This window comes from Rana temporaria, chromosome 12 (genome assembly GCF_905171775.1).
Source record: "Rana temporaria chromosome 12, aRanTem1.1, whole genome shotgun sequence".
Lineage (NCBI taxonomy): Eukaryota > Metazoa > Chordata > Amphibia > Anura > Ranidae > Rana > Rana temporaria.
The window spans coordinates 145,962,379-145,988,687 of record NC_053500.1 but is presented as its reverse complement, the minus strand read 5'-3'; the positions used below and the strand labels follow the sequence as shown (position 1 = coordinate 145,988,687).

Here is a 26,309-nt window from a genome sequence, read left to right as displayed (position 1 = left end):
CCAGGCTGTGATTGGTCAGGCTGCCACGGTGGTTGAACAAACGACCCAATACAGGCATTCTGTGTTTCTGCACAGTGTCCTATGCCTCGGAATGGCCACCCAAAAGGATGAAAACTGACCACGCTAACACATAAGCTTCCGTGCTTTGCGTGGTCAGTTTAGAACAAACAAGAAGATTTACTGGCAGGATAGACTAGGTAAAATGATGGAGACTGTGAATTATAAAACACACATATGTGAACACACACAGGGTAAAAAAATAAATATTTAGGGTAACGTACATGTTAATACACATGCAATAATGTATGTTATAACACACGTTACTGTGCATTGCATTGAAATCAATGGGCTTTCAATGCACCAAATATATTCCGAAATGCGATTAAAAATGAACGGCACCAGAATGCATCAGCAAGAAGTATTTCCCCGTCTCGTGATAAAGGAGAGGTTGTCATGTGACTTCCCACAAACCTATCACATGCTTGCTGAAAAGAGGAGCTGAGTTCATGAAAAAAGTTTAGGTCACATGACCCGGGACATTGCTTACTTCCTTGTACTGTGTATTGTGGCTGCTGCAGATCATTGGTTAATAATGGAGGAGCACGGGGGAGGGGGGGGGGGACTGCGGTGTGATTGGCTGCAGCGTGTTTTGCATTAGTGGAAGGACACCCAGTAATTTTAGAAGAGGAAACGAGCCGCGTGGCCTTACCTTGCTGTAGACGATTTGTAGTGTAAATGGGATTGCTTCGCGATCTCCGTCTATTCCGAGCCTCTTACACCCGGGACCTAAAGATAAAAAGGATGTTAATTGGACGCTAGATTTAGGATATTTTGGAAGCATTGGCCCTGCACAAGTATTTCCAGCAATGTTCCTCCTCAAACAGAGAACACCTCCCTGGAGTTCTGTAGGAAGCTTTGTCACTTATGAAGGGGGATTTTTGGCTCCTGAAACACGTTGGCTACCTGGATTCAGCTGCGGCAAAGGCCATCCTCACCACTAGAGGCTCTGGTGAACACAAAGCTGGGTCTTAGACTCCGCGCCCTCGGCGATCTTGGGTTTACACTTCCTCTCTTATCGCAGCAGTCGGTCATAGGTTTCACTACCCTGTGGTGCACCCCTGACCCCAACGGGGTGCACTTGTCACCTGGCCACAGGTGACCTGACAGGTTGCTCAGGATTCCTTGAGCAATGGACAGTTTTTGTCTCTCAGGTAAGTTACCAATGACACCATTGATCTCTTTATCTATCTGTAAGGTAGAAATTCTTCACAAAGACCACAAGTGTAGGGCGCATTCTTCCTCCTATACTACTCTAATGTGTACGAAGGGCTGTAGATGTGGTCACTTCTAGCCAAGGTTCCCTGAAACCCGGAAGTTATTTTCTAAAGGTTCCTCAGTGTGGAAGAGGTTGAGAAAATCCAAACGGCTTCTTTACAAATCTGTAGCACTTACCTGAAGCTTTGATGGCTCTTAGAGCCGCGGAATGACCAAGTTCCAAAGACTGGATGAAGACCTCCGTCTGTTTTCTGCCTCCATCAAAGGTGATCTAAGAATAAAGGAAAGCTCCGTGTGAGGACAGTTTGCCTTCTTCATGTAGCAACACATCTGGTTGGCGTTGGCTGATAAAACATATCTCTGTTCAGTAAAAGAGCAATGGAGGGGTATGGGATTATTACGGTGCCAGCGAATAGAAACCAGTTCAGTGGTGGCTGGTGCTTAACATTTTTGGGGGGCGCAAACAAACTGGAAAAGAAACCCCCATCAATTGCAGCCGCTGTGCCTATCAATTGCTGCCACTGTGCCCATCAATTGCTGCCACTGTGCCCAACAATTGCTGCCACTGTGCCCATCAATTGCCACTACTATGCCCATCAATTTCTGACACTGTGCCCATGAATTGCTGCCAGTGTGCCTGTCAATTGCTGCCAGTGTGCCCATAAAACACAGCCACTGTGCCCATCAATTGCTGCCAGTGTGCTCATCAATTGCTGCCAGTGTGCTCATCAATTGCTGCCAGTGTGCCCATCAATTGCCGCTACTATGTCCATCAATTGCCGCTACTATGCCCATCAATTTCCGCTACTGTGCCCATCAATTGCTGCCACTGTGCCCATCAATTGCTGCCACTGTGCCCATCAATTTCTGACACTGTGCCCATGAATTGCTGCCAGTGTGCCTGTCAATTGCTGCCAGTGTGCCCATCAAACAGCCACTGTGCCCATCAATTGCTGCCAGTGTGCTCATCAATTGCTGCCAGTGTGCTCATCAATTGCTGCCAATGTGCCCATCAATTGCCGCTACTATGCCCATCAATTGCCGCTACTATGCCCATCAATTGCCGCTACTGTGCCCATCAATTGCTGCCAGTGTGCCCATCAATTGGCACTACTGTGCCCATCATTTGCCGCCAGTGTGCCCATCAATTGCCACTACTGTGCCCATCAATTGCTGCCAGTGTGCCATCAATTGCCGCTACTGTGCCCATCAATTGCTGCCAGTGTGCCCATCAATTGCCACTACTGTGCCCATCATTTGCTGCCAGTGTGCCCATCAAGTGCCACTACTATGCCCATCAAATGCTGCCAGTTTGCATCGCCCGCCCGGGACTTACCTGTCTCGGTGGTGCAGCGGGTCACGGCGATGTCCTCCACGCTCCTCTATGTCTTCTCCCGTCCTCTCTTCCCGTCCTCTGCTATGATTGGATGCTTGATAGGCGGCGTCCAATCACAGCGCCTGTCGTTTCAGCCAGGTAACAGACCCGAGCTCCTGATTGGCTGAGAGAGGCGGTTCAGTGTTAGGAAAGCGAATGAATATTCGCTTTCCTAACACAGCTTTCCTAGTGAACTGCGAACACCCAGCATGACGCCCGCTGTTCACCTTATTGGACGCCTATTAGAGCTTATGGCTCTAATCAGGTGCTTCCAAAAAATACCCCCCCCCCCCCCAGCTGTAATTCAGGTACCAGGTGCCGAAAAGGGGTCTGGCACCTAAATAGCGGGGTGGCAGCAGCAACCATAGATAGATAGATAGATTCATGCAGTGCATGAATTTATTGGTGATAGAGGGGTGGCAGGAGAGAGGGGGCGGCGCCCGTGTGCCCTTCATGGACGCACCGCCACTGTCTCTGTTCCTGCCCATTGGACACTATCTGAACACCATTTCACCCAGCAACCTAATATGATGGCATGCATTAGAAGCCTGTTTCAGGGGAACACTTACAATTAACAAATGTTATCAAAAGGGGAAAACGAGGGGCACACAAAAAAGCCAATTAAAGGAATAGAAGACAGTGGTGATAGAAATTGTAAGATTTACCTCCAGGGCTAAAGAAGGAAATTATTGAATTGCTACTTAGGCTATATAGTCAGTTTTTTGAGTCTATGTATTATATTATTAAGCCTGGCAATGCTCAATAGACGCTGTTTTGTATTTCAAACCTTTGGAATCGAATAAAGATAAAATTAGAAAAAAATAAAATAAAATAAAGATTTACCTCGGCTCTGTACAGCTGCAGGAGCAAAGATCGCTTGGCAAACCGGCAATAATACAGCACCATGTCGGCAAGGATGGGCATTTTCCGCGTGTCTGCCGAGTCATTTTCAGGAGTAGATGTCTGTGAGATACGAGAACAATGATTAATGGTAACCATTATTTACCGTAATTACTCGAGTATAATTGAAAACGCATTGACTCGAGTATAAGCCTAGGGTGAGAATGCAGCAGCTACTGTAAGCGGAAAAGAGGGTCAACAATGCCCATCTGGAGCCTCACTGTGCCCATCTGCAGCCTCACTGTGCCCATTTTCAGCCTCACTGTGCCCATTTTCAGCCTCACTGTGGCCATTTTCAGCCTCACTGTGACCATTTTCAGCCTCACTGTGGCCATTTTCAGCCTCACTGTGCCCATTTTCAGCATCACTGTGCCCATAAGCAGCCTCACTGTGGACCTTTTTAGCCTCACTGTGGACATTTTCAGCCTCACTGTGCCCATAAGCAGCCTCACTGTGGACATTTTCAGCCTCACTGTGGACATTTTCAGCCTCACTGTGGACATTTTCAGCCTCACTGTGCCCATAATCAGCCTCACTGTGCCCATAAGCAGCCTCACTGTGCCCATAAGCAGCCTCACTGTGCCCACGTACCTTATCCGTCATGTCATTATTGATGAGGAGGGAAGAAAACCTGATTACACTGTACATTGTCCCCTCTGATTCACAGCAGGGCTGTATGTATAGGAAGTCCGCGCCGTCCGCACTGTCCACTGTAACAAAGCTCCGCCTCCTCGTCACAGATGGACAAGAAGGAGGCGGGATGGTGCAAACTTCCTATATATACAAGGGTGCGGTCACTTAAATTGCGAGATTCCAAATAACTAAACTTCAATGGAGAGACCAATTTTCCTATCGTTTCCCATGGTTCAATAACCATACACCCTCAACTATGGGGACACGTCCATGTCCCCTCCCATCCCTCATTAGGGAATGATCCAAAATGCTCCCCCAGAATGGGGGCACGCCGCCCCCCCATTTCTTATATACCTTGCTTCTGAAGTATGAATGGCAGGAAATGGTGGCCTACCAACCTTGGAGGTGGAAGCTCCAAAATGAGAGGACCTTACATCCCTCTACTATCCCTGGATCCTGCGGCTGCCCAAATGGGCTGTTCTTGGAGCCCGCAGGTGCCCACTCAGCCTCTTCACAGGTGCTCTTTCAGTTCACGGCATGGCTGGGGGACAAAGACTAGGGGTCAGCTGACTGGTGAGGAAAGTGAAGTGGGAGGGGCTGGAGGAGACCCTATCTCCTGATTTCGGCATAGGTGCCACTGCTACGAGACACCACCAAGTCAGAGACACGGTGAGTAACACTACCTGTGATTATAGTTGCCATTAAAAAGGACTCAGGTAGCGCTAAATGTCTGTGGGTTAGGTGCGCAAATGACTTGTCTTGCCTTGGGTGCTGACAACCCATGCTACAAAAATTATTTTACCGTTAGGGGTCCCCACAACTTGGGACATGTTATCAAGGGGTCACAGCACTAGAAGGTTGAGAACCACTGCTCTACATGGCGTCTGCCATATTTCATAATCCATCACCCCGGGACCAGCGTTGGATGAATATCGCCGTAATAATTACCTGACAGGAAACGGGGGTGGAGAGGTCCATCAGACCCTGGATATTGCGCTTGTACCATGGGTCCAACATCCCGATGTAGTGAGAGATATCGTTAGTGCTTTCCTCGTCCCCGATCACATCCTGAGAAAAGAAAAGTATTTATTTTACTTTGCTAAAAAGAAAGGAAGTCTCTGAAAAGGGGATTCAAGGAGATCGCTGTTTTCAAAATTGGAAAAAGGATGCCACAATGCTATAGTTTTATGATATGCAAACTAAATGTCACCCAGGTTTAAGATCTACTTTAAACAGTGGCGGCTGGTGCTCAAAATATTTTGGGGGGGGCGCAAAGAAACTAAAAAAAAAAAAACATCAATTGCAGCCACTGTGCCCATTAAACACAGCCACTGTGCCATCAATTGCTGCCACTGTACCATCAAGCGCATCACTGTGCTCATTAAACACAGCCACTGTGCCATCAATTGCTGCCACTGTGCCCATTAAACACAGCCACTGTGGCATCAATTGCTGCCACTGTGCCATCAAGCGCATCACTGTGCCCATTAAACACAGCCACTGTGCCATCAGTTGCTGCCACTGTGCCATCAAGCGCATCACTGTGCCCATTAAACACAGCCACTGTGCCATCAATTGCTTCCACTGTGCCCATTAAACACAGCCACTGTGGCATCAATTGCTGCCACTGTGCCATCAAGCGCATCACTGTGCCCATTAAACACAGCCACTGTGCCATCAAGCGCATCACTGTGCCCATTAAACACAGCCACTGTGCCATCAATTGCTGCCACTGTGCCACCAAGCGCATCACTGTGCCCACTAAACACAGCCACTGTGCCATCACTTGCTGCCACTGTGCCATCAAGCGCATCACTGTGCCCATTAAACACAGCCACTGTGCCATCAATTGCTGCCACAGTGCCATCATTTGCTGCCACTGTGCCATCAAGCGCATCACTGTGCCCATTAAACACAGCCACTGTGCCATCAAGCGCATCACTGTGCCCATTAAACACAGCCACTGTGCCATCACTTGCTGCCACTGTGCCATCAAGTGCATCACTGTGCTCATTAAACACAGCCACTGTGTCATCAATTGCTGCCACTGTGCCACCAAGCTCATCACTGTGCCCATTAAACATAGCCACTGTGCCATCAATTGCTGCCACTGTGCCATCAAGCGCATCACTGTGCTCATTAAACACAGCCACTGTGCCATCAATTGCTGCCACTGTGCCATCAAGCGCATCACTGTGCCCATTAAACACAGCCACTGTGCCATCAATTGCTGCCACTGTGCCATCAAGCGCATCACTGTGCCCATTAAACACAGCCACTGTGCCATCAATTGCTGCCACTGTGCCCATCAAGCGCATCACTGTGCCCATCAAGTGTCGCCACTGTGCCCATAAAGTACAGCCACTGTGCCTATCAAACCCAGCTACTGTACCCATCAATCGCCGCTTCTGTGCCCCATCAAATGCTGCCAGTGTGCATCGCCCGGTACTTCCCTGTCTCGCAGCGTGTCAGCGGCGGAGTCCTGCGCGCTCCTCGATGTCTTCTTCCGTCCTCTCTTCCGTCTTCTCTATCAGGCGTCCAATCACAGCGCCTGACGTTTCAGCCAATCAGGTGACAGGTAACAGATCCGAGACCCTGATTGGCTGAGAGGCGGTTCAGTGTTAGCAAAGCGAATTCATTCGCTTTGCTAACACAGCGCTGAGTGAACAGCAAGCGCCCAGTATGGTGCTTCCAAAAAAACACCCCCCGCCACTGTAATTCAGATGCCCGGTGCCCCAAAAGGGGCCGGACACCTGAATAGGGTGTGGTCACTTAAATTGCAAGGTTCCAAATAACTAAACGGCGACCATAGATAGATTTAATGCAATGCATTAAATCTATCTATCTATGGTGATAGAGCAGTGCAAGGAGAGAGGGGGCGGCGCCGGTGCGCCCCTTATGGATGCACCGCCACTGACAGATATATATGAAGTAACCATATACTACGCAGTTCTTGGCAATGAAAACGCCACAGTTGGATCTTCGTGTGCGCTGTGAGTTCACCTCTAGGTTGGTCGGTCCAGGCGGGTTGGGAGACTTTAAAGGGGAACTTGGGCTTGTCAGTGATGTACACGAAGTGGGGCTGTTCCTCTTCACTGGGACGTAGTACAACTGCAGCTTAAAAAACCTCGTTAACAGGGGACAGTTGCTTTCCTTCAACCTGAAAGAGAAAAAATAAATAAAATCAATGTTCACCGGAACAAGAATTGCGGGAAAAGGGGGACACCTGTTGGTGAGACAACTCCGTAAGATGGAAACTCTCCTCGCTTTTGAGAGATTTCTTTTAATTTCCTGTTGTCTCTTGTACAGGAAGTGAAGTGAAATCTCCCCGCTGGGGCGCACAGGTGTTTCGTCAGATTTGTCCGTCGGACCAGTTTCCGCGGACATGTTCGGTCGTCTGTATGGCCGACCGGACAATTTTCCGGCGGATCGGACAGGTTTCCAGCGGACATATGTTTCTTAGCATGCTAAGAAACATGTCCGCTGGAAGCCTGTCCGTCCGACATGTTCGGTCGTCTGTACGACTCACCGGACATGTCCACTCGGCCGAAAGCCCTCGCATGCGTCGAAGTGATTCGACGCATGCGTGGAAGCATTGACCTTCCAGGGTCGCGCACGTCGCCTCGTAATCGTTGCGGCGATGGCGTGACCACGTCACCGCATTCGCTGTCCGCTGGAAATTTGGTCTGATGGTGTGTACAGCCATCAGACCAAAATCCGCCAGCAGACATGTCCGATGAAAACGGTCCGCGGACCGTTTTCATCGGACATGTCCCGTCGTGTGTACGAGGCCCAAAATGCAAAACTCCGGTGGGTGTAACAAGATGTCCGCTTTCCTCCTTCTCAGAGGATGCTTTCGACGTGAACGTAACTTACGTACAGCCCTATTCGCGAACGACTTACGTAAATGACGTAAAATAAGACGCTGTTCGTGTGTTTCCGACGTCCATACCTAACATGACTTACCCCTGCTTTATGAGGGGTAACTTTACACCGGAAAAAGCCTTACGCAAACGACGTAAAAAAATGCACCGGGCGGACGTACGTTTCTGAATCGGCGTATCTACCTAATTTGCATATTTCTCGCGTAAATCTACGGAAGCGCCTACAGCGGCCAGCATAAATTGGCAGCCAAAGATACGACGGTGTAAGACACTTATGCCGGTCGGATCTTAGGGAAATCTATGCGTAACTGATTCTACGAATCGGGCGCATAGATACGACCTCTCGCACACTCGGAGTTACGACGGCGTATCCGGAGATACGCCATCGTAACTCGTCTCTGAATCCGGGCCCCTGTGTTTACATGTAAATACCGGCTATAGGTAAATAGCGGGGGCATTCATATGTAAATAAGGGAGGTATATATTTGTATATCATGCCTCTCTGAGGTCATATCCACCATCACCTATTCTGAATGCTGCCCACTGGGAAGATAAAGGGGCGTGCTTGAAAGTCCTGCCTACAACTGCGGTCATTGGGCCTACCATCAGCATGTTCTGCAAAGGTAAGCAAATTGCTTCTAGTACATTAGTGGTCAGTGTAAACCCCTATTACATTGGTGGTCAGTGTAAACCCCTATTACATTAGTGGTCAGTGTAAACCCCTATTACATTAGTGGCCAGTGTAAACCCCTATTACATTAGTGGTCAGTGTAAACCCCTATTACATTAGTGGTCAGTGTAAACCCCTATTACATTAGTGGTCAGTGTAAACCCCTATTACATTAGTGGTCAGTGTAAACCCCTATTACATTAGTGGCCAGTGTAAACCCCTATTACATTAGTGGTCAGTGTAAACCCCTATTACATTAGTGGTCAGTGTAAACCCCTATTACATTAGTGGTCAGTGTAAACCCCTATTACATTGGTGGTCAGTGTAAACCCCTATTACATTGGTGGTCAGTGTAAACCCCTATTACATTGGTGGCCAGTGTAAAACCCTATTAGATTAGTGGTCAGTGTAAAACCCCTATTACATTAGTGGCCAGTGTAAACCCCTATTACATTAGTGGTCAGTGTAAACCCCTATTACATTAGTGGTCAGTGTAAAACCCCTATTACATTAGTGGTCAGTGTAAACCCCTATTACATTAGTGGCCAGTGTAAACCCCTATTACATTGGTGGCCAGTGTAAAACCCTATTACATTGGTGGTCAGTGTAAAACCCTATTAGATTAGTGGTCAGTGTAAAACCCCTATTACATTAGTGGTCAGTGTAAACCCCTATTACATTAGTGGTCAGTGTAAACCCCTATTACATTAGTGGCCAGTGTTGAAACTCCTCTTTATAGTCGGTAAACAAAAAAATCAGCATTGCCGTTGATCGAAACAAGAGCGAAACTGCATGGAGGGCCCAATAAATGTTTAGCCCAGGGTTCAATCAATATTAAAAACGGCCCTGCCTGCAACAGATAGTGCTGTTCTGGGCAGGATCACCAGCTAAGAAATTTTGCAATAGATTCACAAGAGTGTTAAGACTGTATACGGTGTCGAGTGTGAAGACTGTATACGGTGTTGAGTGTGAAGACTGTATACAGTGTTGAGTGTGAAGACTGTATACGGTGTTGAGTGTTAAGACTGTATACGATGTCGAGTGTTAAGACTGTATACGGTGTTGAGTGCCAAAACTGTATACGGTGTTGAGTGCCAAGACTGTATACAGTGTTGAGTGTTAAGACTGTATACGGTGTTGAGTGTTGACTGTATACGGTGTTGAATGTTAAGACTGCATACAGTGAAATGAGATGCCAAACATACTGAAGAACAGATTTTTGGTTTATGTACACTTCCAAACCTCATCAAAAATACCCAAACCCACCTGAGATTGCTGTAAGCCCGAGCTAATTTCCCAGAAATTCGGTCTGAACCAAACACCACAACCCTCAAAGTTGAAGCCTTAGAGTCCTCGTTGCAGCTGAGAAACGGTCTTCTGTTTAGGGCTAGCATTTGGTTCTGTTGGATCTCCCAAATATGGGCACCGAGTGCGTTTTGAGGAAGCGACTTGGATCTCTTGGACCGTTCCGGTACTCTCCTGGCTTGTGGGGTGTACAGGCTTCCTGCTCGCCTCAAGGGGAGACTCTGTTGAAGGTTGGACATTGAGCCCATTACAGAATGGGTTGGAGAATTGCCCAACTCTGCCTTCAGTTTGGCTTTGGGTCCATTATTCTTTGGTTTAAAGAACTTGCAGATCTTCTGAGTGAACTTTCGGTTGACCCTTTCTTCTCGGTACTCTGTTTTGTCGGACATCTCCTGGGAGCTGTCATCACTGTCCTCCATGTAACCGCTGTCCACACAGCTGGACAAACTGGACACGAAGGACTTAGTGCTGTTGTCTATTATGTCACGTGGCAGGCTGGTGTTGGCCATCTCCTCCTGAAAGTTGCTTGGGATGTTCCAGTAGACACAGCACCTTGACTGATTGGAGAAAACCGAGTCCCTTTGGTGACCTTCATGATTAACCTCCTCCTCTACCTCTTCCAATTCCTCGTCATCCTCATCCTCATCATCTTCCTCATTGACTTCATACTCTGGAGTAAGACACGTCGATCTAGTGCATCCTTCATTTAAAATGATATTATTCAGCACATCTGTCAAGACACAAAGGGAGTGAATTATATATTAACTTCATCTATGTATTACACATTAAAAAAACTTTGTCCAGGTCAGCAGGGATCAAATGGTGGTCAATGTATGGGCACAAATGGTGGTCAATGTATGGGCACACAAATCACATCTATATGAGCTTGTTGGACACCCTACTCCAGAACCATGGTCATTAATATAAAACTGGACCACTTTGTGGCTATAACACTCCCACTCGTACGGGAAGGCTTCCCACAAGGTTTTGTAGGGTGTCTGTGGGATTTTGTGCCCATTTGTGAGGTACTGATGTTGGATGAAAAGACCTGGCCCACCATTGGTGTTCCAATTCATCCCAAAGGTGTACAGTAGGGTTGAGGTCAGGTACTGAAGTTGGGAGAGAAGACCTGGATCACCATTGGCCTTTCAGTGCATCCCAAAGGTGTTCAATAGTGTTGAGGTCAGGCAGGGCCGATCCTAGGGTGCAGAAATATTTCTGGTGCCCCCACATGGGCGTGGTCATCTTACCATCTCCTCCCTTTTACAAATGTTTCTATGGCAACGACTCGAACACAGAGATGCTCCCCTAACACGGACAAGGAGAACACGTCAGGAGCGGCCTGCCCTCTGGCGACATCACTGCACGGCTGGTCTCTCTCCACACAGAGACAGCCGCTGCTTTGCTCTCCTCCTCTGACAGGAGGAGGGAGGAGAAATGGGATTGGGCAGCAAACACAGTGGCAGCGGTGGCGGTGACCAGCGGAGAGAGCCGCCTCTGGACACGGACAAGGAGAGGAGGAGATTGAGGGAGGGGAGCACTCTGGCGCTTCAGTGCCCCCACCTCTGTGGCGCCTGGGTGCACTGCACCCCACGTACCTGCCTAGGATCAGCCCTGAGGGTCAGGACTCTGAAGGCCACTTGAGTTCCTCCTTACCAAACTGATCAAACCATGCCCTTACGGAGCTGGCTTTATGCACAGTGCCATGGTTCAGAAGGGACCGGCCGCATTTCAATACATGTATGGACATAAATTACAGCTGTATGAGCTTGTTGGACATCCTACTCCAAAACCATGGTCATTAATATGGAACTGAGTTGAGGTCAAGTACTGAAGTTGGAAGAGAAGACCTGGATCACCATTGGCCTTTCAATTCATCCCAAAGATGTTCAGTAGATTTAAGGTCAAGTACTGAAGTTGGAATAGAAGACCTGGATCACCATTGGCCTTTCAATTCATCCCAAAGATGTTCAGTAGAGTTGAGGTCAAGTACTGAAGTTGGAAGAGAAGACCTGGATCACCATTGACCTTTCAATTCATCCCAAAGATGTTCAGTAGAGTTGAGGTCAAGTACTGAAGTTGGAAGAGAAGACCTGGGTCACCATTGACCTTTCAATTCATCCCAAAGGTGTTCAGTAGAGTTTAGGTCAAGTACTGAAGTTGGAAGAGAAGACCTGGATCACCATTGGCCTTTCAATTCATCCCAAAGATGTTCAGTAGAGTTGGGGGTCAGGGATTTGTGCAGGCCACTCAAGTTCCTCCATACCAAACTGGTCACACCAAGTCTTTATGGAGCTGGTACAGCAATACTAAAAAAGAAAGGGGTCTTCCCCAAATTGTTACCACGAGGTTGGAGGAGTACAGTTGTCTAAATTGTCTTTGTATCATGTAGCCTTAACATGACCCTTCACTGGAGACACCTGAGCTAAATCATTTGGTAGGGGTCCACACACTATTCACCATATAAGCCAATGGGATCTCATGCTTACCAAAGTTGTCCTGGTCCCAGCTGTATGTGTAACATTTGGGCACCGGCAGAGAGATCGGCAGGAAATGATCGGTGGAAATAGGAACTAAAAGAGAGAAAGAAAAAAAAACATTTTTTCAGACAACCTGTACAGTCTCCTTATATAGATGATATGTACAATAATTTTAAGGAGAGGGAACAGTGACAACCCTGACTACCTAGAGGAGTAGAACCAGATTCCATCTTTCCCATGACACTCTGTGGTCACATGACTGTCGTGAAAGAAGATTAAGCCCCCAATATCGGGGTTCTTAACCTTTTTGATGATGTTAGACCCCCCCAATTGATTGACCAGTATGTCCCTCCCTATACCCCATCACCAGACTGTCCAATCATCATCACCAATCCTACTCGGTACCTTTCTCTGACCCTGAATATTGCTTAGGGGCCCCCAGCAGGCAACTGTGAGGGTGCAGGCTGGGAGTGGGTCCAACCTGACCCAAGACCAAGAGATGAAGAGATATTCCAGGAGCCGCAGATTATTCCCGATCATGCAACAGATGAAAGCAGCCCAAGCCACGCCCACGATGTGTTTTACCCCGCCCCCGAGGGTTAATTCTTGTGCTCTGACCCATGATGGCCCCATTCCTCCATCACTAGAAATATGGAGCCAGATTGGTTATCCCTCTCTGTGCGGATTCCTCCTCTGTCTCCTCTCTGGATGGACAATCTTCATCGTTTCTCACCTGTCCCATCCCCCAGCAGTCCGGCCTGTCTCCCGATCTCCTGTAATCTGTCTTTTAGCCAGTCCCGTTTTTTGTCTGCATTGTTCTCGCCGGCCGAGAATTCCAAAGCCTCCGTTAAATCTGCAAAGATGGCTTCCAGTTCTGCTAAAGTCTTCGACTGGAAGAGTCAAATGTTTTATCAATCAGCAAATATTAACTAAAATGTATCTACATTCTTTATATATTTATATTCCAAAGTCGTGGTCTCCACTGAGGCCGAAGGGCGAGATGTGACCCTTGGGACACCAATGATGGGACACTATTCATCCCACTGACACCAATGATGGGACACTATTCCTCCCACTGACACCAATGATGGGATAGTATTCCTCCCACTGACACCAATGATGGGACACTATTCCTCCCACTGACACCAATGATGGGACACTATTCCCCCCACTGACACCAGTGATGGGACACTATTCCCCCCACTGACACCAATGATGGGACACTATTCCTCCCACTGACACCAATGATGGGACACAATTCCTCCCACTGACACCAGTGATGGGACACTATTCCTCCCACTGACACCAATGACAGGGCACTATTCCTCCTACTGATACCAATGATGGGACACTATTCCTCCCACTGACACCAATGATGGGACACTATTCCTCCCACTGACATTAATGATGGGACACTATTCCTCCCACTGACACCAATGATGGGACACTATTCCTCCCACTGACACCAATGATGGGACACTATTCCCCCCACTGACACCAATGATGGGACACTATTCCTCCCACTGACACCAATGATGGGACACTATTCCTCCCACTGAAATCAATGATGGGACACTATTCCTCCTACTGACACCAATGATGGGACACTATTCCTCCCACTGACACCAATGATGGGACACTATTCCCCCCACTGACACCAATGATGGGACACTATTCCCCCCACTGACACCAATGATGGGACACTATTCCTCCCACTGACACCAATGATGGGACACTATTCCTCCCCACTGATACCAATGATGGGACACTATTCCTCCCACTGACACCAATGATGGGCCACTATTCCTCCCACTGACACCAATGATGGGCCACTATTCCTCCCACTGACACCAATGATGGGACACTATTGCTCCCACTGACACCAATGATGGGACACTATTCCTCCCACTGACACCAATGATGGGACACTATTCCTCCCACTGACACCAATGATGGGCCACTATTCCTCCCACTGACACCAATGATGGGCCACTATTCCTCCCACTGACACCAATGATGGGACACTATTGCTCCCACTGACACCAATGATGGGCCACCATTCCTCCCACTGACAGGCTTCTGGGACCATTCACAAAGCGCAGCACATACCTTGAGTGTATCTCCAATGGCGGAGATCTGGGTAGAAGGGCCCAGGCTGGCCTGGTAGAGATGTTGGATGAGGGAGATGTATTTGTTCTCAGCACTTTGCTCTGTGCTACTCAGATGTTCAGCAACTGATAGGAACTCTCTAGGAAGCTCCGCGGGATTCACCAACAGCACCGTTCTGTGGGGACAGAAATAATCCATCAGATTTTGTGTTTACCGATTATTATTATTATTATTATTATTATTATTATTATTATTATACCTATCTAATGATTATTATAATTATTTTTGATTTTTGACAATATTAATTTTGATCGTGTTTAATCCTATCTATAAGATTATTATTATAATTCATTTTTGATAGGATTAAAACATAATCAATAATCAATATTAATATCTATAAGATTATTATTAATATTATTCATTTTTTATCATATTCATTTTGATTATGTTTAATCTTATCTAATGATTATTTATAATATTATACATTTTTGATAGGATTAAACATAATCAATATTATCAAAAATGTATAATAATCATTGGATAGCATTAAACATAATCAGAATGAATATGATCAAAAATGTATAATATTAAAAATAATCTTAGGATTAAACATAATCGATATTAATATTATTTATAAGATTATTTTTTAACAATATACATTTTTGATCGTATTCATTCTGATTATGTTTAATCCTATCTAATGATTATTATACATTTTTGATAATATTGATTATGTTTAATCCTATCAAAAATGTATAATATTATAAATAATCATTAGATAAGATTAAACATAATCAAAATGAATATGATAAAAAATGAATAATATTAATAATAATAATCTTATAGATATTAATATTGATTATGTTTAATCCTATCTAATGATTATTATACATTTTTCATAATCTTAATATTGATTATGTTCAATCTAATCAAAAAATAATAATAATCATTAGATAGGATTAAACATAATCAAAATGAATATGATCAAAAATTATTAAAAATGTATAATAATCCTATAGATTAAACCAAATCAATATTAATATTATCTATAGGATTATTATACATTTTTAATAATTTTTGATCATATTCATTTTGATTATGTTTAATCCTATCTAATGATTATTATACATTTTTGATCAAATTAAACAATCAATATTAATATGACCAGAAATGTATAATAATCATTAACACATAAACATAATAAAAATTAATATGATCAAAAATCATGTGTTATGTTGTTATCTAATGATTATTATAAATTTTTGATCATATTAATATTGATTGTTTAATTTTATCAAAAATGTATAATAATCATTAGATAGGATTAAACATAATCAATATGAATATGATCAAAAATGTTTAATATTAATAATAATCCTAGAATTAAACATAATCAATAGTAATATTATCTCTAAGATTATTATTAATATTATACATTTTTGATTGTATTAATTTTAATTATGTTTAATCCTATCTAATCATTATTATAAATTTTTGATAGGATTAAACATAATCAATATTAATATTATCAAAAAATAATAATAATCATTAGATAGGAATAGACATAATCAAAATTAATATGATTACAAATTAATAATAATCCTTTAGATAATATTAATATTGATTATGTTTAATCCTATCCATGATTATTATTATTAATATTATTATTATTATTATACATTTTTGATCATATTCATTTTGCTTATGCTTAATTCTATCTAATAATTATTATTCATTTTCAATAATATTAATATTGATTATGTTTAATCCTATCCATGATTATTATAATATTATTAATTTGATAGGATTAAACATAATCCATATTGATATTATCCAAAATTAATAATATTAATAATAATCATGGATAGGATTAAAAATAATCAATATTATAAAAAATTAATAATAATCATTAGATAAAATTAAACATAATCAAAATGAATATGATCAAAAAATAATAATAATCTTATAGATAGTATTAAACATAATCAATATTAATATTATTTATAAGATTATTATTATTATTATTTTAGATCATAATCATTTTAATCCTATTTAATGACTATAATTATTATACATTTTTGATAATATTCATTTTGATTACATTTAAAAAATTTAATTTTGAATAATAATTGTGACATTTGATTTTTATCATCACAAAACCACCTCAATAACGACACATATGAGCAATAATAATACATAAGATGCGGACTGTAGTTACTCTGTGCACCAGCAGATGGCAGCACATGACAATGCTAATCATTTACAATGGGCTTATGTATGAAAGGTCTTCTCACAAAACTCTTGTTGCCCATGAAGGCCAATCAGCTTCTGTCATTTCTGCGGAGCAAATTTGAGAAGGAGGACAGTCTTTGATTGCTATGGGAAACAAACAATTATCCTCTTCGCGCTCTTTTCATACATAAGCCTCTAAATATTTTGCCGCAACTCTATTTCCAGGAAACAAGTCGGTTCTGACGTGCGCTACACAACTTGTTTTGCATGTTTACTTTTCTCATACTCTATTATAATATCCTGTGCTGCCATCTAGTGTTGGAATCTATTCCCAGTCATCCCTGTTACTGAGATAGCTTCATTGCCTGCTATTCTTTGTTCACCACGATTGTACACCTTACTTCCATCCTATCGCTCTGCGTTCAGTAAACATCGAGTTGCTCTTCGCAGTTTGCCTGATCATTTGGCTGCTACCGTTACATAACATTATCTGATGCCGGTGACTTGTCGTTAAGGTTCACCTAACGAGAAAGTTCCTTTAAGGACTGCGCAGGCGCAATCCTTGCCGATGGAAATCTCCGAACCTCGGCCGGCATCCAGGCTCATTCTTTAACATCCCAGTGGATTGGAGGATGTTAAAAAAAGAGCCAGGAGGCCGAGAGAGCGGAGCGAGGACGTGAGGCCAACTGGCCACTTTCCTCAAATTCCACGTCGCCCTGGACGGCCGAGGGTCAGAGATTTCCGTCGGCAAGGATTGCGCCTGCGCAGTCCTTAAAGGAACTTTCTCGTTAGCCGGAACCATATCGGCAGATCACCGGCGCGCTAATGGTTGTAGCTGTGTAGCGAAATAGCAAAGTGCATCTGGTTACAAGTCACTGAACAAAATAGGCAAATAGAATTTGTAGCGGCCACAGAGTTTCTGGTGTGAAAAGGCCTAAATTCCAATACTGGGGGGGGGGTGGATGGGACTCTAACCCTCTCCCGGGAATCCCCAGAATTCTCCTCCTAGGAAGCGGTACTCACAGGATGCTGGGCAGGGAGGATTTCGTGAGGAGACCTTGCTCTGCCCTCACCAGGCGCTGGTAGGAGATTCCTGTACACACAATAAAATAAAAGACAACATCAGTTAGGTATTTCATGATGATGTACATCATTTTGGGTCCATGGCCAGGAAACTCCCCAGACCTTCATCCCATTGAGAACTTGTGGTCGGTCATCACGAGGCGGGTGAACAAAAACAAACCACACCAATTCTGACAAACTCCAAGCCTTGATTGTGCAAGAATGGGGGGCGGCCATCAGTCAGGATGTGGCCCAGTTCAACAGTTGATTGGCAGTATGCCGGCCGGGGAATTGCAGAGGTCTTAAAAAAGAAGAGTGAACAAGGTTACCTGGAGCTTTCTGCTCTTCACTGATGAAACTGAGGAGCTCCTGATAGATGTCACAGTAGGGAGCCGGCCAGGTGAGGAAGATGTGGAACGTCTCAAAGGCTTTCAGAAGAAGGTCACACTCTAGAGGGATCCAGGGAGCCTGTAGGGACCAGATGAAAGGTGGTCACTGTAGCCAATGTCATGCCAAGTCACATTTTCTCCCATATGTATGTTATATACAGTGGACCCTCGGATTACGTTCCAGGAGAATTCTCGTAATCCAAAGCACTCGCATATCAAAGCGAGTTTCCCCATTGAAGTCAATGGAAACTAAAATAATTTGTTCCGCATTGACTTCAATGGCATGCAATACCGCATGCGGCCCCCGAGGCAGGGGGGCATCGGAGAGCCTCGGAAACAGCCCAAAAGGCCCGAAAACAGTTCGGCTGACCTTGGCAAACCTCAGAAAGACTCCATTGACAAGCCTCGGAAAGGTTTGCCGAGGTCAGCCGAACTGTCCTCGGGCCCTTCCGAATGGCGACGATCGGCGCCGTTCGGCTCCGGGCCCCCCCCCCCCCACCTCAGGCCAAAAGCGGTACTGCACACCGCTTTGGCCTGAATCCTGCTCGTTTGCGAGACAACACACGCAAACCGAGATTTTTAGAAATACACAGCGCTCGTATTGCGAAACGCTTGTTAACCGCGTTACTCGCAATCCAAGGTTTCACTGTGTGTATGTGTGTGTGTGTGTATGTGTGTGTGTATATACATATATAGCTGGATTCATGTACAGTTACGACGGCGTATCAGTAGATACGCCGTCGTAACTCCGAATCCGCGCCGTCGTACATTTAAGCGTATGCTCAAACTGAGATACGCTTAAATGTTGCTAATATACGACCGGTGTAAGTCTCCTACGCCGTCGTATCTTAGCTGCATATTTACGCTGGCCGATAGGGGCGTGTACGTGGATTTACGCCGAGAATATGTAAATCAGCGAGATACGCCTATTCACGAAAGTACGCTCGACCGTCACAGTAAAGATACGCCGTTTACGTAAGGTGTTTTCAGGCATAAAGATAAACCACCAATAAGATGGCGCAGCCAATGTTAAGTATGGACGTCGTACCAGCGTCGTATTTTTCACGTTTTACGTCGTTTGCGTAAGTCGATTCAGAATAGGGCTGGGCGTAAGTTACGTTCACGTCGAAAGCATTGACTATTTGCGACGTGATTTGGAGCATGCACACTGGGATACGTCCACGGACGGCGCATGCGCCGTTCGTTTGAAGCGTCATTTACGTGAGGTCACGATTAATTTCCGTAAAACACGCCCACCTTTTCCACATTTGAATTAGGCGGGCTTACGACGGCCAATTTACGCTACGCCCCCGCAACTTACAGAGCAAGTGCTTTGTGAATACTGCACTTGTCTCTCTAACTTGCAGCGGCGTAACGTAAATAGCATACGTTACGCCCGCACAAAGTTAAGCCGCCGTACGTGAATCTACCTAATATACTGGAGATATCGTGGACATGTAACACTGTTGTAGAACTTTTCGGAATCGAATACCCAGAACAGATTATCTTAGCTCATCACTATTGTTCATGTAGGTCAACATGAACGCCAAGGGCGGGGCATAGACATCTGGCCAGTTTGATTGGTTTACAGAACATATCTTCTAACCACTGGCCCAGATTCAGGTACAATTGCGCTTTATTTGCGGAGGCACAGGGCAACAATTTTGCCCTGCGCCCATGCAAATATTTTGCGCTGCCCTCGATTCACGGAGCAGTAGCTCCGTAAATTGCGAGGGCGCGCCGGCAAAATTGCCCGGCGTAAGCGCGCGCAATGTAAATGATCCCGCCGGGGGCGGGAATCATTTAAATTAGGCGCACTCCCGCGCCGAGCGTAGAGCGTATGCTCTGTCGGGAAACTTTCCCGACGTGCATTGCGGCAAATGACGTCGCAAGGACGTCATTTGCTTCAGAGTGAACGTGAACGGCGTCCAGCGCCATTCACGAATCACTTACGCAAACGACGTAGATTTTAAATCTTGCGACGCGGGAACGTGGGTATCCTATAGCATTGGCTGCGCCTGCTATTAGGATGTGTAACGTTACGCGAAACCCGACGTACGCAAACTACGTAATTTGCGTACGCAGGGCTCGCGCAACGTTGTGAATCCGTGTTAGTATGCAATTTGCATACTATACACAGATCACAATGGGAGCGCCCCCTAGCGGTCATCGCTAGAATGCAGCCTAAGATATGCGGGCATAAGAGCCTTATGCCGCGCAGATTTAGGCTGCAGTCGGCGTTACGATGTTCCTGAATCAGGAGCATTCGCTACGCCGGAGCAAGTAAGCAATTGCGCCGTGTAACCTATGGTTACACAGGCGCAATTGCTTCTTGAATCTGGGCCAAGGTCTTCTATTTCTGGGGACCATTAAGGGCTGTAAACCCTAAAGGCAAACCAAAAAAGTTTCTGAACATTAGTGGGAAAATCCCCAGTCTCTTCTCAGGCCCGAAACACTTACCGAAAGAACCGCAAAATGGAACATCAGAGCCAAGGGGGCAAGAAGTTCGTATTCACATTTTTCTTGGGCCTGCAGGAAAAGCAAAAATAGACAAAAACATTTTCAAAGCCAACTCTACCCAAAGCTGATACATTTCAGATTTTACTCTTGTATACAGTACTGCAAATATAATACAGGGACTTGAAAAAGTATTCATACCCCTTGAAATTCCCCACATTTTGTCATGTAACAACCAAAAACGTAAATATATTGTATTGGGATTTTATGTGATAGACCAACACAAAGTGTCACATAATTGTGAAGTGGAATGAAAATTATAAATGGTTTTCATTTTTTTTTTACAAATAAATATGTGAAAAGTGTGGGGGGGAGGGGGCATTTGTATTCAGCCCCCTTTACTCTGATACCCCCAGCTAAAATCTAGTGGAACCATTTGCTTTTGGAAGTCGCCTAATTAGTAAATGGAGTCCACCTGTATGTAATTTATTCTCAGTATAAATACAGCTGTTCTGTGAAGCCCTCAGAGGTTTGTTAGAGAACCATAGTGAACAAACAGCATCATGAAGGCCAAGGAACACACCAGACAGGTCAGGGATGAAGTTGTGGAGAAGTATAAAGCAGGGTTAGGTTATAAAAAAATGTTCCCAAGCTTTGAAGATCTCACGGAGCTTCTGTTCAATCCATCATCGGAAAATGGAAAGAGTATGGCAGAACCGCAAACCTACCAAGACATGGCCGTCCACCTAAACTGACCGGGCCGGGCAAGGAGAGCATTCATCAGAGAAGCAGCCAAGAGGCCCATGGTAACTCTGGAGGAGCTGCAGAGATCCACAGCTCAGGGGGGAGAATCTGTCCACAGGACAACTATTAGTGGTCTCTCCACAGATCTGCCCTTTATGGAAGAGTGACAAGAAGAAAGACATTGGAGGAAGAAAGACATAAGAAGTCCTGTTTGCAGTTTGTGAGAAGCCATGTGGGGGAGGGGACACAGCAAACATGTGGAAGAAGGTGCTCTGGTCACATGACACCAAAATTCAACTTTTTGGCCTAAAATAAAATTGCTCTAGGCATAGTTTTTCTTTATACTCCACATTCACTCCCATTCCTCTCAACAAACCTTCTGTCACCGTCAGGGGTCAGGCTCGGGGGGACCAGTAGCAATAGAAAGGCTCCCACCAACCAGCTGCATATGTGCATAAGCAGGTCACCCTGCCAATGACGCAGGCTCACCCGAGGTGCGGAGTCTAAGCACTAACTGGTGTTCAACAGAGCTCCTGATGGTGGGGATGGGTTTTGCTGAGGTTAGTACCAGGTGATGGTCCTCAGGATCGCCCCACCAGGAAGTGAGCAAGCCGGGGTCCAGTAGCAGATATAGCAGGTAGTGATCAAGCAGAAGTAGAGTCAGTAAACAAGCCAAAGGTTGGCACCATTGGTTGCAGGTTGGGAACAAGCGGAAACCTAGTCGAGGAACAAGTCAAAAGGTCGGTAATGAGTGGCAGTGGAGATAAGGACGGCTGCAGGTACACAAAGGAGCAAGATATCAGCCGAAGAGAGCACAATCATCTGGCAAACAGGAAGTGCAAAGGCATGGCTTAAACGGGAAGGCCATGTTAGGAGAAAGGAGTTCAAGGTTCAAGAGATAAGACAAAATCATAATATAATAAATAAAAAGAGATCCCAGAGCCCAATCCTGATACCGGCTTTCACACAGAATTCAAGCTAATGTGGTGTACAGTACCACATTAGGCCTGAGGTGCGAGGGCCCCAGAGCTGAGTGGAGCCGATCGGAGCCATTTGGAAATACTCTGAAATACTCCATTCCCGGGTGCTTTCCGAGGGTTTCCGAGGTCAGCTGAGCTGTCCCCGGGCCTTTTCGAGTCTTTCCGAGGCTCTCCGGCGCCCCCCCCCCCCCCTTCTGGCCACATGCGGTATTGCATGCCATTGAAGTCAATGCAGAACAAATTAGTTTTGTTTACATTGACTTCTATGGGGAAACTCACTTAGATATGCGAGTGCTTTGGATTACGAGAATTTTCCCGTAAGGGATTATACTCGTAATCCAAGGTTCCACTGTATTTATATATTTTTGGGATACCTCCCCGCACTTTCTTATTTCTCACCTAGGTAGGAATTATGTGACTGCTGCCCCACAGCCCTCTGGGAACCCTACGTCACGAATCCCAGGAGGCCGTGGGGTACTCAACATAACACTTGTGGATAACAGTGGTTTGAAATTGGCTTCTGAGGTGAGATGTTCCTCTAACCTCAATCAAGGTCAAGCAAAGTGGGCCGCATCATCAGGAGGCCCACTTTGTCTTTATGGGTTTTTTGAAACCGGCCCACTGATGATGCACCACGTCATCACGAAACCAGTTGCAAGAACCTGGAAGAGACAGCCGGGTCCCTGTTTTTGTGCACAACCCAGCTATAGAGGTATGGGGGGGGGTCATTTTTTTGAAGAACTTGGGTCAGATTCCTGATTAATCCACCCAGTAGACACACTAACCTAGGGTACTTGGGGAACATACGTAGACAATGATATTGTCTGGCACAGCTGAACCGTACGGTCGGTATATAAACAGCTGGTAATAATAGTAAACACCAATTAGGCGGTTTTAAGGCTGTTGTGTATTTGTGGCTCAGGAGGTGACCCCGGGGGGGGGTCATTGGTGTCACCTGTCCTGATTAATGACATCCAGGCCACGTCCTATGAGTTTAGGGTTTGAGAACTCGGAGCCGACTTCCTGCCCGGGCCCTCCTGTTTGTCTTCCACTCTTATTGTTACCATGTAAGATCTGAACAAGAGAGTAAACTCCGGAAACAAAGTCCAGCGTTCCCATTCATGCCCAGATGTCAGAGGATCCCATGTTCCCATTCCTAACGAGTTCCCACCGAGCTCCTGGGACCACAGCACCTGCCGCACATTCAAAGTGGATTTCCACTATTGCAACCCGATAAAGTGTAACTTTATATTTGTTACATGTTCCCATTCATAAAGCAGAACTTTAAAAGATATTTAAACCTTTCGGCTTACCTTTCTTACTTCGATCTCCCCTTCTGTAGTACGGGGAAAGCTTGTTTGGCTGCACTTCTTCTCCTATGGATCACAGTAGTGCAGTTCGTTTTGCACTCCTGTGACCAGTGGCGGTGCATCCATAGAGGGCGCCAAGGGGCCGCCCGGCCCGCCCCCTCTTGCTCGCACCGCCACTGACACAATACATAGATTCGTGCATTGCATGAATCTATGTATTGTCGCCGCTGCTGCCGACTATTCAGATGGCCGCCCCCCTGGTGAGCGCCGGCCATCTGAATAACGGCAGCTGGTTGGCTCTGGAAGTGCCTATCAGAGCCAGCGGCTGTAATTGGCTTCCAAATACTTATCCCAGGGACGCACGGGGGTGCGTTCCTTGGATAAGACTGACAGGCGTCTCAGCCAATCAGGTTCACCGGTTCTGGTTACCGGTAACCTGATTGGCTAAAGCGTCATCGAGGGCGGGAGAAGACATCGAGGGATGGTGGAAGGAGGATGGCCGACCCCAGAAAGGTGCCGGGTGGGGGGGCAGCATTTTACAGGGCACAGTGGCGACAATTGGCACAGTGGCATTAATTGGCACAGTGGCGACAATTAAAGGGCACAGTGACGACAATTGATGGGCACAGTGGCTGCGATTGATGGCATGGCACAGTGGCTTCGTTTGATGGCATGGCACAGTGGCAACAATTGATGGGCACAGTGGCTGCGTTTGATGGCATGGCACAGTGGCTGCGTTTGATGGCATGGCACAGTGGCTGCGTTTGATGGCATGGCACAGTGGCTGCGTTTGATGGCATGGCACAGTGGCTGCGTTTGATGGCATGGCACAGTGGTGACAATTGATGGCACAGTGGCTGCGTTTGATGGGCACAGTGGTTGCATTTGAGGGGCACAGTGGCTGCATTTCATGGGCACAGTGAGGCTGCATTTGTTTTGTTTTTTTGTGGCAGGGTTTTTTCGTTTGTTTGCGCCCCCCCAAAAATTTGGAGCACCAGCCGCCACTGCCTGTGACCTGTTTTCAGCAGACAGCAGGAGCTGAAGTCCGCTGTCTGTGCTGATGTCACAGAGCCGGTCAAGATCGCGACAATGGAGTTGGGATCCGCCCACATGCCTGGACCGGAACCTGACTTAGCCTCTCAACATGCCGCTGAGAGCCTGAGCCTGCCGCTCCTGCCCCCTCCACAGCCCAGCGCTCCAGTGAGCAAGTGTGCGTGGGGGGGGGGGGGTACTGACATTAACCAGCTCTCTGCTCAGGGAGCTGTGAGAACTGAGCAATCGGCGAGGTTTGATCGCTCGGTTCTCAGTGTTCGAGGCGCAGGGGGACAGATGCAGCACCCACCTAGGCAAGTATGAATCTTACCTTGCGGCTTCACGTCCTGGTTCCCTACTGCGCATGCGCGACTCATGCTGCGCGATCCAAATGGTCCCTGCTGTCTTCTGGGACTTGTGTGGCGTAGATACCCGCAGTGGCGCTTAGTGGCGTAGATACCCGCAGATCACGCGGCTATCTATGCCTGGAAGCGAGAGAAAATACCTGTATTAAATAGGTTTCTGCTTCCCCCCTGAAAGGTGCCAAATGTGACACCGGAGGGGGGGAGGGTTCCGAAAAGTGGAAGTTCCATTTTCGGCTTTAGTTTATTAAAAAACGATTGCACCAGCGGCTACCTGGCTCCTCTCTCTTTTTTTGCAGTTTGTCTCCTCTGTAATTGTCCCCTGCCCCGCCGCACCGATCCCCCTGCTGTCCAGATCCCCCTGTGTGCAGGGGACCCCTACAAGAGGCCCGTTGGTACTCCCTGCAGGCGGCACTGGTGTCCGGGTCTCAGGTAGAGGGAAACCCAGACACTGCATTCAAAACCCGACGTGTCCGGGTCAAAACCGCGCAAGTTCAAGGGTGGCTTTTTAATAACATAATTGATATAAATATATATCCAAAAACAATGTAAAGGCTGTATAAAAATAAGTGTTCCACATGAAGCCCCTTACCTGTCTGGTTCTGTCCAGGATCTTTTCCGCTAAAATAATATGATTGGCAGCCTCGCGGTTCACCAGTTCCTCCAGACTCCAGTAATTGAGGCACAGCCCGGCTAGAAGACACAATAAAACCGGGAATTATTGCATTCCTTCAAGCATAAAATACAAGGCAACAGATTGGATAGAGAGCTTTACTTCCACATTTTTTTTTTTTTTTTTTTTAACGCAAAACTTTTTTTTTCCTCGCGTGCCTGTTCCCTACTGCGCATGCGGGAAGCACACTTCACTTTGTGAATGGCTAAAAAAACTGACTGGATAGGCTCAATTCACCAGGCAACCAAGGAAACCATGAATCGTATACCCAAAAATGAAAGAACACTCAAAATAGTGTAATTCAAACTAGGTAGGAGGGTTTATTAAAGTCAAAAGATACACTTACAAAAACGAAGGGTAGAAACGTCCATAAAATTGTTAAAAAGCTGGCCGCCACTAGCGATGACGTCAGCGCGTCAACCTCCTGACGTACGTTT

At 46.0% G+C, this 26,309-nt stretch overlaps 1 protein-coding gene across 2 annotated transcripts in view; it reads right to left on the bottom strand.

The window, feature by feature from the left end:
* PIK3R5 (phosphoinositide-3-kinase regulatory subunit 5) overlaps positions 1-26,309 on the bottom strand; it is an 83,672-nt gene that overhangs the window by 15,940 nt on the left and 41,423 nt on the right. For both annotated transcript variants that reach the window (XM_040331125.1, XM_040331126.1), the window contains exons 3-15: positions 25,792-25,892; positions 20,775-20,843; positions 18,255-18,393; positions 17,887-17,956; positions 14,632-14,806; positions 13,256-13,412; positions 12,532-12,615; positions 10,004-10,772; positions 7,187-7,343; positions 5,132-5,251; positions 3,494-3,613; positions 1,453-1,546; positions 710-786 (exon numbers count right to left, since the gene is read on the bottom strand). In XM_040331125.1, coding sequence (XP_040187059.1) covers positions 710-786; positions 1,453-1,546; positions 3,494-3,613; positions 5,132-5,251; positions 7,187-7,343; positions 10,004-10,772; positions 12,532-12,615; positions 13,256-13,412; positions 14,632-14,806; positions 17,887-17,956; positions 18,255-18,393; positions 20,775-20,843; positions 25,792-25,892 — 2,132 coding nt within the window. The remainder of the gene's footprint in view (positions 1-709; positions 787-1,452; positions 1,547-3,493; positions 3,614-5,131; positions 5,252-7,186; positions 7,344-10,003; positions 10,773-12,531; positions 12,616-13,255; positions 13,413-14,631; positions 14,807-17,886; positions 17,957-18,254; positions 18,394-20,774; positions 20,844-25,791; positions 25,893-26,309) is intronic.